This window comes from Maylandia zebra, linkage group LG20 (genome assembly GCF_041146795.1).
Source record: "Maylandia zebra isolate NMK-2024a linkage group LG20, Mzebra_GT3a, whole genome shotgun sequence".
In the NCBI taxonomy this organism is placed as follows: Eukaryota; Metazoa; Chordata; class Actinopteri; order Cichliformes; family Cichlidae; genus Maylandia; species Maylandia zebra.
This window is the reverse complement of record NC_135186.1, coordinates 22,503,812-22,518,566: the sequence shown is the minus strand read 5'-3', so window position 1 is coordinate 22,518,566 and position 14,755 is coordinate 22,503,812. Positions and strand designations below refer to the sequence as shown.

The following is a 14,755-nucleotide window of genomic DNA, read 5'->3' as shown; positions in this document are numbered from 1 at the left end:
GTTTCACACTAAACGATCACATTCTGTGAGATCTTATGAACCTTCATACTGGTCTCATTGATAACATATAATCCATAAATCACCTCCATAAATCAGCATGCGTGATATAGATCAGCTTCCAGTGCCAGTGCTTGACTCAAGACTGCCAATAAATTGCTAAAATATAGAAAGAGAGAACCTAACGTGGAACATTTCCATTATTGATCTTTCAAGGTAAAACCAGTACGTATAACCATGGTTAAAAAGAAAGTACACCTTCCATTAATTCTAAAGTTTTACATATTACGACATATAAGAAAATATCTGGTCCACAGTGTGATTATTTATTTAACACAAACTAAGCCAATGTACAAAAGCAGTGTATAGAAATCTAAGAACACTAACAGGCACTTTTAGCAGCAATAACTTGAAGTATTATTTTTCCATATCAGTCTTTCACATTGCTGTAGAGGAACTTTGACCTGAATTCATGGTCAGCTCAGTGCCCAATTTGCCCAGATCTTGTGGCAGCAATGCAAAGTCCAGTCATTTCACTGCTTATATTCTCCATCCATCCATCCATCTTCATCCGCTTTATCCGGGGCCGGGTCGTGGGGGCAGCAGCCTAAGCAAAGAGGCCCAGACCTCCCTCTCCCCAGCCACCTCCTCCAGCTTATCCGGGGGAATACCAAGGCGTTCCCAGGCCAGCCGAGAGATATAATCTCTCCAGCGTGTCCTGGGTCTGCCCCGGGGCCTCCTCCCGGTGGGACATGCCTGGAACACCTCACCCAGGAGGCGCCCAGGGGGCATCCTTGTCAGATGCCCGAACCACCTCAGCTGGCTCCTTTCGATGTGGAGCAGCAGCTGCTCTACTCTGAGCCCCTCCCGGATGGCCGAACTTCTCACCCTATATCTAAGGGAGAGGCCAGCCACCCTTCGGAGAAAGCTCATTTCTGCCGCTTGTATCCGCAATCCCGTTCTTTCGGTCACTACCCACAGCTCGTGGCCATAAGTGAGGGTAGGGACGTAGATCGACCGGTAAATTGAGAGCTTCGCTTTTACACTCAGCTCCCTCTTCACCACGACGGACCGGTGCAGCGTCCGCATTACTGCAGGTGCAGCCCCAATCCGTCTGTCGATCTCCGGCTCCCTTCTCCCATCACTCGAGAACAAGACGCTGAGATACTTGAACTCCTCCACTTGGGGCAGGAACTCATCACCGACCCGGAGTGGGCACTCCACCCTTTTCCGGCTGAGAACCATGGCCTCAGATTTGGAGGTGCTGATCCTCATTCCCGCTGCTTCACACTCGGCTGCGAACCGTTCCAGTGCGAGCTGGAGGCCCTCACCCGATGAAGCCAACAGAACCACATCATCTGCAAAAATCAGAGATGAGATTCTGAGGCCACCAAAGCAAAAGCCCTCCGCCACTTGGCTGCGCCTAGAAATCCTGTCCATAAAAATTATGAACAGAACCGGAGACAAAGGGCAGCCCTGGCGAAGCCCATCACCCACCGGGAACGAGTCCGACTTATTGCCGGCAATGCGAACCAAGCTCTTGCAACGGTTATATAGGGATCGAATGGCCCGTAGCAATGGGCCAGACACCCCATATTCCCGCAACACCTCCCACAGGACACCCCGAGGGACACGGTCGAATGCCTTCTCCAAGTCCACAAAACACATGTAGACTGGTTGGGCAAACTCCCATGCACCCTCAAGTATCCTGGAGAGGATAAAGAGCTGGTCCAGTGTTCCGCGACCAGGACGAAAACCGCATTGTTCCTCCTGTATCCGAGGTTCGACTAACGGACGAACTCTCCTTTCCAGCACCCTGGCATAGACTTTCCCAGGGAGGCTGAGGAGTGTGATCCCCCTGTAGTTGGAACACACCCTCCAGTCCCCCTTCTTAAAGATGGGGACCACCACCCCGGTCTGCCAGCCCACAGGTACTGCCCCTGATCTCCACCCAACATTGCAGAGGCATGTCAACCAGGACAGCCCTACAACGTCCAGAGCCTTCAGGAACTCGGGGCAGACCTCATCAACACCAGGGGCTCTGCCACCAAGGAGTTGTTTAACTGCCTCAGTGACCTTGCCCCCGGAAATTGGCGGGTCATTCCCCTCATCCCCAGACTCTGCTTCCTCCTCGGAAGACGTGTCAGTGGGATTAAGGAGGTCCTCGAAGTATTCCTTCCACCGCCTGACAATTTTCTCAGTCGACGTCAGCAGCGCTCCGCCAGCACTATACACAGTGCAGGTAGAGCACCGCTTTCCCCTCCTGAGACGTCTGACGGTTTGCCAGAATCTCTTCGAGGCAGTCCGAAAGTCTTTTTCCATGGCCTCTCCGAACTCCTCCCACACCCGAGTTTTTGCTTCAGCCACTGCCCGAGCCGCATTCCGCTTGGCCTGTCGATACCTGTCGGCTGCCTCCGGAGTCCCACAGGCTAACCAAGCCTGATAGGACTCCTTCTTCAGCCTGGTGGCTCCCTTCACCTCTGGTGTCCACCATTTGGTTCGGGGATTACCACCACGGCGGGCACCAACCACCTTGCGGCCGCAGCTCAATGCAGCAGCTTCGGCAATGGAGACTCTGAGTCCGAATGGACCATGTTCAATGTCCCCAGTCTCCCTCGGAATGCTGTCGAAGCTCTGCCGGAGGTGTGCGTTGAAGATCTCGCAGACTGGGGCCTCTGCTAGACGTTCCCAGCACACCCTCACTACGCGTTTAGGTGCACCAGGTCTGTCCAGCATCCTCCCCCGCCACCTGATCCAACTCACCACCAGGTGGTGATCAGTTGACAGCTCAGCCCCTCTCTTTACCCGAGTGTCCAGAACATATGGTCGCAGGTCTGCTGATACGATTACAAAATCGATCATCGACCTACGGCCTAGAGCGTCCTGGTGCCACGTGCACTTATGGACACTCTTATGTTCGAACAGGGTGTTCGTTATGGCCAAACTGTGATTAGCACAGAAGTCCAATAACAAAGCACCGCTCGGGTTCAGATCAGGGAGGCCGTTCCTCCCAATCACGCCCCTCCAGGTCTCGCTGTTGTTACCCACGTGAGCATTGAAGTCTCCCAGCAGGACAACAGAGCCTCCAGGTGGAGCACCCTCCAGCACCTCCCCCCCCCCCCCCAGGGACTCTAAGAAGGCTGGGTACTCTGAACTGCCACTCGGCGCATAAGCGCAGATGACAGTCAGGACCCGTTCCCCGACCCTAAGGTGCAGGGAACAAACCCTCTCGTCCACCGGGAAAAACCCTCTCGTACCGGCAGCAAGCCGAGGGGATATTAGAATTAGGGGTGTCAAATTATCGCGTTAATTGCGATTAATTAATTACAATGCTATTTAGCGTGTTATGTTTTTTAATCTCGTTAATCTAATTTTTAATCTCTTGACGTCATTGATTTTGTATGAGAGTTGCTATGTTATAAAATCCGTTTTTATGTGCTGGGCTCCTTGTGCTTGACTTGTTGGGGGTGGAGTCACGTCGTGAGGTCAAGGTGAGAAGTGGTGATTAGCTTACAGTGTGGATATGGAGGCGCATCTGAGAGTTGTTGGCCCAATGAACGGGAAATTTGTATTTCATAAACGCCCCGACGGCACCATTGACAAAGGTAAAGTGGTCTGCCTAGAGTGTAAGAAGGAGTTTGCTTACCACCGAAGCAGCTCAAGTTTGGCCTATCACCTCAACGCAAAGCACCCAGCCGCGAGTGCAGCAACAGCTAGCAGTGAAGACGTTAGCAATATAGCAAGCCAGAGCAAAGCTTTTCGCCAAACAAAACTAGAGAATACCCCTCGTATGAGCAAGTCTGCGACCGACAGGCTGACTAATGTTATTGCCAAGTGGATAGCGATGAACTGTAGGCCGATAAATATAGTAGAGGACGAAGGATTGACAGAGGTGTTGCAAATTGCGTCCAATGACCCGTCATACAAGCCGCCGTGCAGGACTACAGTAACGACCAAAATCAGCAAAATGTACGACGGCGAAAAGAAAAACAAACTTGAGATTTTGGCGGAGGATTCTCCCAACTGTGTTGCTATAACCGGAGATCACTGGACCTCAGCTGGCAACCACAGCTATTTTGGGGTGACTGGACACTTTATTGATAGTGAGTGGAACCTCAACTCATTTGCACTGACCGTCATGAGAACAGAAACCAGGCACTTTGCTGATAAATGCGCCGAACAGTTCCTCAAGGTAGCAAATGACTGGGGTATTGAAAACAAGATATCCACCATTGGCACAGACAGCGCAGCAAACATGCTGGCTGCTATGAGAGCACTTCCATATGAGCACATCGCCTGCAATGCTCACATTCTCCAGAGGACCATCACGGTATGTCTCGATAGCAGTGGTTTTGTCGGTGTACTGGCAAAGTGCCGCAAGATTGTTGGTCATTTTAAACAAAGCCCTGCGAGTACCACAGAACTTAACCAACAACAAGTAGCACTCGGAAAGAAGAGCGATCAACTTATACAGGATGTACCCACCAGGTGGAACTCGACTCTCGCAATGGTCTCACGCCTCCTATGTAACCGAGAGGCTGTCCAGGCTACGTTGGACCAACAGAACCACAGGTTGGTCTTGCCAACCGAAGCTGAGTGGGCGAAACTGCAGAGGCTGGAGCTCCTGCTTGAACCATGCAAGTAAGTTCAAATAAACACCTTCCCATTTTAATTATATAAACTACTGTTACATGTGTAAAATCAAAATTAATGAACATAACAAGGAACTTTTAAGGACAATTAAATTGGAAATCAGTTACACTTTGATTTAAATGAATCCAGCTAGGTTTATTTAGCAAACCTCTCCACCTCTGCAGGTATGTGACAGAGCTGCTGGGTGGTGAGGCCTACGTCTCTTGCTCTGTAGTGCTGCCTGCTTTTCGCCATCTGTACCGTGTCATGGACATTACTGATGATGATCCTGCCTACGTGGTGAAGTTCAAGAATGCCTTCCAGAAGGATCTGGCAGCACGACGAGCTAATGGCAACGAGATATGGTTCGAGGTGGCCACAGCATTGGATCCACGGTTTAAGGATTTGAAATGTCTTCCAAGAGAAAAGAGGGAACAGGTAGGACAATAAGGTTAAGCTGGACTAATGAGTCCAATTCATTATCAAATCAAACTTTTATTTATTATATGGAACACAAAGTTCTTTACAAGATTAAATAAAATTAAAAAAAAGCACTTAGTTTTAATCACAATCATTCATTCATTCATTCATTCATTCATTCATTCAGGTGTGGACCATTCTGGAGAATATGCTCCAGGCAGCAGAGCCCAGAAGAGCAGATAGTCTCCAGCCCTCCACAGAGGATGATGGACCAGCTCAGAAGAAGAGGAGGAGCGAACTCCTTCTGGGGTCTGACTCTGACTCAGAAGATGGAATTGAGTCTGGAGAGCTGCAGCGCTACAGAGCAGAACCCAGCATCAGTATTGATGACTGTCCCCTGCAGTGGTGGTATGCTCACTCAGGAGTCTATGAAAAGCTGTCAGTCCTAGCACAAAAGTACCTGGCCTCCCCAGCTACCTCTGTACCCTGTGAGAGACTCTTTAGCCTTGCAGGCCACATAGTGCAAAAGAAAAGGGCAGCCTTGCTTCCAGAAAATGTTACCAGGCTGGTGTGTCTTAGCGACTGGCTGAGGAAGAAGAAATGAGACACATGTGGTCAGCATAGCTGCTGTGTCATTTGTAGCCTACTAGAATAGATTGCTTGATGTTCAGCACTTTTTTTTGTGATGGAAGAATACTTTGATGTGCTAACTTGCAGCACTGCAATGTCAGTTTTATTTTTCATTATCTGAAGCAGAGGAATTTCAGTGCTGTATTGCTCAGAAAAGAGCAACTCTGATGTGCTAACTTGCAGCACTTAATTTATTTGATTTTATTTGTATTTATTTTTCCACTTATTTTACAAAAGAATACAACAGTATGTAAATGGTTGCATCTGTTTAACGTTTGTTAAACAATAAATGACTTTATAAAGTCACTTTCTTTGTTATATCAGTCTTTTGGTCTGCCACAATAAGTTGAGGGCTTTCCTCAGCTATTTTTAGGTGAGATTAAAAAAGAGATTAATTAGATCAATTAATTAAAAATCATAATTAATTAATCTCTATTTTTTTTTAATCTCTTGACAGCACTAATTAGAATACCCACCCCAGCCCGCCGCCTCTCACCAGGGGCAACTCCAGACTGAGACAGAGTCCAGCCCCTCTCCGGGAGACTGGTTCCAGAGCCCAAGCCATGTGTAGAGGTGAGCCCGACTATATCTAGCCGGTACCTCTCAACCTCACGCACTAACTCAGGCTCCTTCCCCACCAGAGAGGTGACATTCCATGTCCCTATTGCCAGTCTTGGCAGCCGGGGGTCAGTCCGCCAGGGCCTCCGCTCCTGGCCGCCACCCGGCACACAATGCACACGACCCCTATGGCGCCTCCTGCGGGTGGTGGGCCTGCGGGAGGATGGGCCCATGTCTCCTCTTCGGGCTGTGCCCGGCCGGGCCCCATGGACTAAGGCCCGGCCACCAGACGCTCGCCCTCGGGCACCCTCCCCAGGCCTGGCTCCAGGGCGGGGCCCCGGTAACCCTATCCCAGGCAGGGTAAACTGTTCCCTCGGTGTCCTTTTCATAAGGGTCTTATGAATCGCTCTTTGTCTGGTCCCTCACCCAGGGCCAATTTGCCTGGGTGAGAATGCTTATATTCTCACATTTTGAAATTGTTTGAGAATAACTGCATAACTTGGCTCCAAATCTGCAGCTACTATTATATTTGTTTCCTATAAGAGTCTGACAAAAACTGAACAGTCCGTTCTTTGGCTCTTTTCAAACTATTTGCAAAAGCATAAACATGCTATTAAAGATGAGGGATTTAGAAATCTTCAGCAGTAGACCCAATAGCAGTAGATTTAGAGTCTGATTTCTTTTATTTTTTATTTTTTTATTTATTTTTTGGATAAATCTTCAGCAGTAGCAAAGATGTTTGTTTGTTTGTTTTGTTTCTTGTTTTGTTTTGTTTGTTTGCGTGCTAAAGAAAACCTTCAATTTTATCTTTTCAATAAAGAAACCTTCAAATCCTGTCTTGTGTAAAGAATTCATTTACAACTTTTCTAATCTATTTCTTAGGCAACCCCAGATGCTCAGCCCTGCTATTAGGTATCTTTCAGACCTGACATAAACCACCTATTATGCTGAAACAATGAGCAACCTTATTGCTTTTGTTATTGTCTATCTTTAACCAGATTCTTTAAAATTACACGTATTAAAGCTGCTTTACATTCTTTCAGCCTTTTGTACTGAATTTTCTTTTCTGTTTTGTGCTCTTTCAGTGTTTCTTTTTGTTGGCATATTGCATTCTTTAGAGTAGACCAGATGAAATCACACTTCAAATTCTACCCCTTACAAGGAATAAATGGTAAATGGCCTGTATTTATATAGCGCTTTACTAGTCCCTAAGGACCCCAAAGCGCTTTACATATCCAGTCATCCACCCATTCAAGTCTGGCTGTACTTCACAGCAAAAGATGCAAACTCAGCAGCCTGCAACAAGTGCTTTAAGCTGATACTGTGATACTGTCAAAGGAGGTAACACCTCAAATCCGATGAAACACCTGGCGACGCATAGCGTTTTTTTTTAAAAGCCCAGAAATGCGCTGTATTTGATAGCTTGCTGCGAGACCTCACACCGAGCACATCTACTGCGGGTGGGTTGCCTGTTATGCAACATCCCCCAAAAACACGAAGAGGAGAGTCCTGGCCCCTAGCCCTGCCAGTGTAGCAGAAATGATGACGGATGATGGTGGCAGCAGCCGTTCTTCTCTGCGTGAGTAGCTAATTTACGTTGAGTAGGCTAACCACGTTATTACATTAATGCATGTAAGGTGAACTAGCAAACATCATCATAGCTACATGCGGCTGTCCTCTTGTTTGATGGCAGATACTCCCTTCACCCTGGCTAAAAAGGCTAAAATGACCAAAGAAAAAGTGGAAAACAGTTAAACATGAGAGGTTTAGGACAAAGTTTGTGTTTTTTCCATTGTTTAAGCACTGCTTCCAGCTAAGAGTGATACCATATATGCCCCATAGCTGCAGAAAAGGCTAACATTGTTATATTTTTACAAAAAACAGCTGAACATGAGAGGTTTTTGGACCAATTTTGTGTTCTCCATTCTTTAAGCACCGGTTTGAGCACCGTTTGAGCACCGGCACCGTTTCAAAAGTACCGATTTGGCACCGGTATCGGATAAAACCTAAACAATACCCATCCCTATTAATAACTCGTCAAAAGAACCAAAACAAACATGAAAATGTTTTAAAAATGGATCACACTAAATTGTTAACATTTTAGTAGAGGTCTGCATAGCTGCGTCTCTGAGGCCCAGGTATGCTGTATGTCATTATTTGATCTTTTCAATTTTGCCACATTCTTCATTTAAATGGTTCATTTCCTGAACTGACTGCCAATTGAAATATATGTTTTTGAAACCAGAGCTACCAACACACTTTTTTATTAAGACTAATATAAATTTAAAATGATATAATGGAGAGTGAACAGCAACACCCAAGTATTACAAATAAAGTATTTGTCCATACCTATTTGTTTGTCCAAACTCACATCTTCTCATGTACCCTAACCAACTATTTCTTCTTTTTAGCCAATAAAATCATTAGTATCTCCTCATTCATGACCCATAATCGCAGTCACAAACAACTCAGGTTGACCAGTACAGTAGTTTACCTCCCTTCGGGCCATAGACATAGACAGCCCATGTGAAAATATCCTTGCTTTAGCACAAACTTTGTTCCAACATGTGATGGTAGAGTATTTTTTTTTTTATCATTTGCAATCATTTAGAATCAACTTGCTGATAGTCCAGCCATGGTATGAAGTCTGAATACAAATGTCTGAATGCTGAATATTCAGTGTTTATTCATTAAGGCATAAAAAACCTTAATGGAAGTTTGGCTTGGCTCCCATGTACACTTAACTTGTTGCACATACTCAGAACTGCACATAAAATGTAGTCTGAAAGTCTGAGTGCACAACAAGAGCACATTTATTCCATCATTCATTTTCAAATGCTGTGTCTTGGGATGTTTTGCTTTACACGAAACAGGAAAAGGGTATAAATATGCATTTGTTTTTTTTCATGTGTGAGATATCCATTTGGTGCTGCCTTGGTGATAAGTCGTCAAACTTGAGTCAGGTTGAGATGAAGGAGAATGAGAAGCAGAAGATTTAAGCATTCTGTGGATTATTGAACTGATTCTGAAATTTCAGGTCAATCAAGGAGACTGAAAATGCAGCATACTTTTGCTTTGGGATCACATTACATGAATGGAATAAAAAGACAAGCTATAAAGCAGAATTTGTTTTTGTTTTTTAACAGCAACGTGTTCAGTGATGATGACAATTTAACAATTATTTTTGCTAAGAGTAATTGTTATTGTGTAATTGTTCACTTATCAAGAGAAAAAAAACACTTTGTTTTCAATGAACATTAAAAAATGCATCTTAATTTAAAGAAGTTCATGCACTAGAAGTTCATCAACTTATTTTCATTAATTCATTAATTCTGCTGTTCATTGGTAAGTATTTTCCTCTTGCTCTCGCTACTGGACTTGAGGTCAGCATACATTCACTCTGGGTTCCTTTATACCTCTATGTTTGCATGCTGACCATTTTTTTCGTCACTAAAAACTGTAATCAGCTCTCTGCTCATCATACAAAAATTGAACCACCATTCTCTGCACCTGATTATAAAACATGCAAAAAAAGATTGCCTCTTTTTTTTTAGAATCTCTGAAAAACTAATTTGTATATCAATCAACTTTTTAATTCTCAGCTTGGTCCCTGACTCCCTGGTTACCATCCCTCTTTTGGCTACTGTCCACCCAATTATACTTGTTCCCCATTTTTAGTTTTATTTTAGTATTGTCTTCTATTCCACCTTCAAATTGTACGACCCTGTCAAGGTTCAGTTTCAAAATGGGCCTGTAGTGTGTGGCAGGGTTAGACCGTTAGTCTGGTATCTTCGGGTAGATCACTCTAGGATATATCACTATGGTAGCCTATGCTCCACATACAGTATAACCTGCTCCAACTTGCTCTGTGTTCAAGCTCCAGGCTGAAAACCATTACCATTTTCCACAAATGGGAATGCAGTGGTTTTCTTTCCCTAGACATAAGACAATACGCTCTATGTCTCATCAGTCCTCAAAACATTATTCCAAAAGCCTATCATTTCATTTTTAGCAGAAAACAGATGTGCACATGTGCTCTTTTTTGGGACGCAGTGCTTTATTGTTGCTCAGTATTCTCACGATTATTGACACATGAACATTAGCAAATATGGGACAGGCTTGTAGTTCCTTGTGAACTCTTTCTGGAGTGACGTTTGATCGCTCATGAAGAGCAGATCAATAGTCTTGAATTTCCTTCATGTGTATACCCTGTCTAAGTGGAGTATTTATCAACTACGTGACCAGCCTTCTCCTTTTTTTCCATCAAATCAAATCAAATCAAATCACTTTTTATTGTCACATCACATGTGCAGGCACACTGGCACAGCACATGCGAGTGAAATTCTTGTGTGCGAGCCCCACAAGCAACAGAGATGTGCAAACACAACAACACAAACGAGCAAAATACAAGAATGGCCAACCTGAAACTAATAAATATATGTACAATATATAATAGTGTATGCATTTCTGGATGTGTATACTAAATATTTTCCTGTGTGTGTGTGTGTGTGTGTGTGTGTGTGTGTGTGTGTGTGTGTGTGTGTGTGTGTGTGTGTGTGTGTATACACATTTTTACAAATTAAATAGTAAAAAAATAAAATAAAATAATAATAATAATAATAATAATAATAATAAAATATATAAAATATACAGAGTTGAATATGTGCAAAACAAGTGGCATTTATATACAGTGTGGAGTGCATAATGTTGAAGTTCCAGTAGTGAAGCTGAGGTGTCTATGACGTGTTCAGCAGTCTGATGGCCTGATGGAAAAAGCTGTCTCTCAGTCTGCTGGTACGGGACCGGATGCTGCAGAACCTCCTTCCTGATGGAAGCAGTCTGAACAGTTTATGGCTGGGGTGACTGGAGTCCTTGATGATCCTCCCCGCTTTCCTCAGGCACCGCTTCCTGTAGATGTCTTGGAGGGAGGGAAGCTCACCTCCAATTATCCGTTCAGAGCACCGCACTACTCGCTGGAGAGCTTTGCAGTTGTAGGCGGTGCTGTTGCCATACCAGGTGGTGATGCATCCAGTGAGGATGCTCTCAATGGCACAGTGATAGAAGGTCCTGAGGATGCGGGGGCTCATGCCGAATCTTTTCAGTCTCCTGAGAAAGAAGAGGCGCTGCTGGGCCTTCTTCACTGTTTTGTTTGTGTGTACTGACCACGTAAGATCCTCAGCCAGGTGTACGCCAAGGAACCGGAAGCTGCTCACTCTCTCCACAGCAGCGCTGTTGATGGTGATGGGGGTGTGTACTTCTCTGCACCTCCGGAAGTCCACTATCAACTCCTTTGTCTTTGCGACGTTGAGGGTGAGATGGTTGTCTTGACACCAGTGGGTCAGGGCGCTGACCTCCTCCCTGTAAGCCGTCTCATCACCGTTGGTGATAAGACCCACCACTGTAGTGTCGTCCGCAAACTTCACAATGATGTTGGAGTTGTTAGTGGCCGTGCAGTCGTAGGTGTAGAGTGAGTACAGGAGAGGGCTCAGTACACACCCCTGTGGAGCACCAGTGTTCAGTGTGATGGGGGATGAGGTGATGCTGCCCAGTCTGACCACCTGGCGTCTGTCAGACAGGAAGCTAAGGATCCAGCTGCAGAGGGAGCTGCTCAGTCCTAGATCCTGCAGTTTCCTGTCCAGCTTCGAGGGAACGATGGTATTGAATGCTGAGCTGTAATCTACAAACAGCATCCTCACATACGTGTCTCTCTTCTCCAGGTGTGACAGGGCAGTGTGTAGTGTCAGGGCTATGGCATCATCAGTGGACCTGTTGTGGCGGTATGCAAACTGTAGAGGGTCCAGTGAGTCGGGTAGTGCAGAGCAGATGAAGTCCCTGACCAGCTTCTCGAAGCATTTGCTTACGATGGGGGTCAGGGCTACAGGTCGCCAGTCGTTCAATGAGGAGATGGTGGAGGATTTGGGTACAGGGACGATGGTGGCCATTTTGAAGCAGGCTGGGACTACAGACAGGGAGAGGGAAAGGTTGAAGATGTGTGTGAACACTCCAGCCAGCTGAGCCGCGCATGACCTGAGGACGCGGCCGGGAATCCCGTCCGGACCAGTAGCTTTGCGTGCGTTCACCTTCCTGAAGCACTTCCGCACATCCTCCTCAGACACAGTGTGCGCACTGACGTCATCCGCGGTGCGCACACTGTCCGGTCTCATGGTGTTCGCTGTGTCGAATCTAGCGTAGAATACGTTTAGATCCTCACACAGAGAGGCCGTGGTCTGCGGTGTGCTGGTTTTCCCTCTAAAGTCTGCGATCTTGATTAGTCCCTGCCACATACTCCGAGGGTTGTCAAACTGTTGTTCCACCCTGTCCCTGTACTCACGTTTGGCTGCTTTGATCGTCTTCCGGAGTTGGTAATGTGCGTGTTTGTAGTCCGATGTGTTCGCGGAGGCAAAGGCGGTGTTCCGTGCCGCGCGAACATCTCCGTTAATCCAGGGTTTTTGATTTGGGAAGGATTTGACTGTTCTGGATGGGACGACATCTTCCACGCATTTCCTGATAAATCCACAGACTGAGTCTGTGTATTCATCAATGTCTCTGGCGGCCACGTGAAACATTTCCCAGTCCGCGTGATCAAAACAGTCCCGCAGCGCAGACTCCGATTGGTCCGTCCAACAGTGCACCGCCCTCCGGGTTGGAGCTTCCTGTTTCAGCTTCTGCCTGTAGGCGGGCAGGAGCAGGATGGAGCAGTGATCTGATTGGCCGAATGGGGCGCGGGGGAGGGCTTTGTACGCATCCCGGAAAGAGGTGTAACAGTGGTCGAGTTGCCGGTTTCCACGTGTGTTGAAAAGGATGTGTTGATGGAGTTTTGGTGAGACTTTCTTCAGGTTTCCCTTATTAAAGTCTCCGGCTGTGATAAACGCTGCCTCTGGGTGTGCGGTTTCCTCGCTGCTGATCGCGCTGTACAGTTCCCTGAGTGCACGGTCAGTGTCGGCTTGTGGGGGAATGTAAACGGCCGTAATAATCACTGCTGTAAATTCCCTCGGTAGCCAGAATGGCCGGCACTTAATCATCAGGTACTCCAGGTCCGGTGAGCAGAAGGATTTGACCGGGTGCACGTTCGCATAATCACACCAGCTGTTGTTGATCATGAAACACACACCACCGCCTCTGCTTTTCCCAGTAAGATCCTGTGACCTGTCCGCGCGGTGCACAGAGAACCCCGGCAGTTGTATTGCGGAGTCCGGTACTTTGTCCGATAGCCAGGTTTCTGTGAGGCAGATCACGCAGCAGTCCCGCATCTCTCGCTGGAATGAGATCCGTGCCCGAAGCTCGCACAGCTTGTTCTCCAGAGACTGCATATTAGCCAGTAATAAACTGGGTAACGGTGGTCTGTAAGTGCGCCGTCTCAGTCGAACCAGAACGCCAGATCTTCTCCCTCTGCGTCGGCGTTTGCGGCCTCCAGGGCCAGAGAACAAAGGCGTCTCAGGTGAGATGAATGGGGGGTCTGCAAACGGAGCGTCCGTGTTGCAAAACTTGAACTCCGGAAAGTTATAAGAAAGACCGTCTTTTATGTCCAGTAAGGTTTGTCGGTCGTACACAAGGAGACAAGTGCTGCTCGTGAAAAAATAAAGGAAAAGTAAAATTAAACACAGAAGAAAGCCGTTGCTTGGGGGAGCTCGCGACGAGGCTGCCATACTCGGCGCCATCTTGATACCATCATGGTATGAAGTGAAGATCAAATTTTTTTAGAGCCTTCTTTCTTAAATAAAAATTGTTTCCTACGAACAGTTGTCACTAGTGCCATTGAAAACACCTAATTCTAATTTAACCAAACATACTGATAAATCTGGGATTCACTTATTATGGCCCTTTGCAAACGTGAAGTGTATAATTATTTTTCTTAGGTAAATGAACAAGTGTAATGGTTTCACATAATTTGATTAATTAGGTTCTCACATTTAACTTTTAGGACTTTAAAATATGATGTTTCAGGTCATATTTCTATTTAATCTTAAAAAACAAATTAAAAGGGAAAAGGCGAAAAATCATATGTCACAAAACATGGCTGGCTTGAAAGTATATCAGCTGATGTAGTAACTACAGCTTGTCACATATTACATCCAGCAGTTTATGAGAAAAAATCTACTTAAATACTGAAATTGCATATCTCAATACTTATGCAAATACTAAAGCAAGTGTTTACACTTACACACAAACTTGAGCAGGACTGTATCTACTTACAAGCTATGCTTGGCCACATAAGGCCACATAAAATTGAATTAGAAAACCCACACAAAGAAATCTCTGGCTCTTTGAAGATAAATTCTAGTGTGAATGGTTATAGGGATTTATACACAAGCAGCTCAACTCTTAACCCCAGGTGATTTAACTTGCCTGTGCCCCTCAGTACAGGTGAAGTAATTGAGTAAATAGAAAGGCTATGAATATATTTCCATCTTATCTCCGCCCATAATTTTCTGTAGAAAGCTTACATCAGCAACTTGTGTTGGTCACAATGAAAACTGTATTGGCAGTGGGTCATGCTGTGTATGCACATCTCTGCCGG

General features: G+C 46.0%; 2 protein-coding genes across 3 annotated transcripts in view; both read left to right on the top strand.

Annotated features, from left to right (window-relative positions):
* The window catches only part of opn7b (opsin 7, group member b), a 194,689-nt gene that overhangs the window by 161,201 nt on the left and 18,733 nt on the right, over window positions 1-14,755 (top strand). The gene's annotated exons all lie outside the window — the stretch shown is intronic.
* Window positions 3,352-5,985, top strand: LOC143414368 (E3 SUMO-protein ligase ZBED1-like). Its single transcript, XM_076878612.1, has 3 exons — window positions 3,352-4,638; window positions 4,815-5,067; window positions 5,237-5,985. The coding sequence occupies exons 1-3, from the start codon at window positions 3,521-3,523 to the stop codon at window positions 5,651-5,653; spliced, it is 1,788 nt and encodes a 595-aa protein (XP_076734727.1). The 5' UTR covers window positions 3,352-3,520; the 3' UTR covers window positions 5,654-5,985.

Excerpts from the sequence above, each read along its gene's own strand:
- LOC143414368 (XM_076878612.1), top strand. The coding sequence starts at position 3,521 with ATGGAGGCGCATCTGAGAGTTGTTGGCCCAATGAACGGGAAATTTGTA. Across the intron at positions 4,639-4,814 it reads CTCCTGCTTGAACCATGCAA|GTATGTGACAGAGCTGCTGG; the intron begins GTAAGTTCAAAT and ends CCACCTCTGCAG. Across the intron at positions 5,068-5,236 it reads CAAGAGAAAAGAGGGAACAG|GTGTGGACCATTCTGGAGAA; the intron begins GTAGGACAATAA and ends TCATTCATTCAG.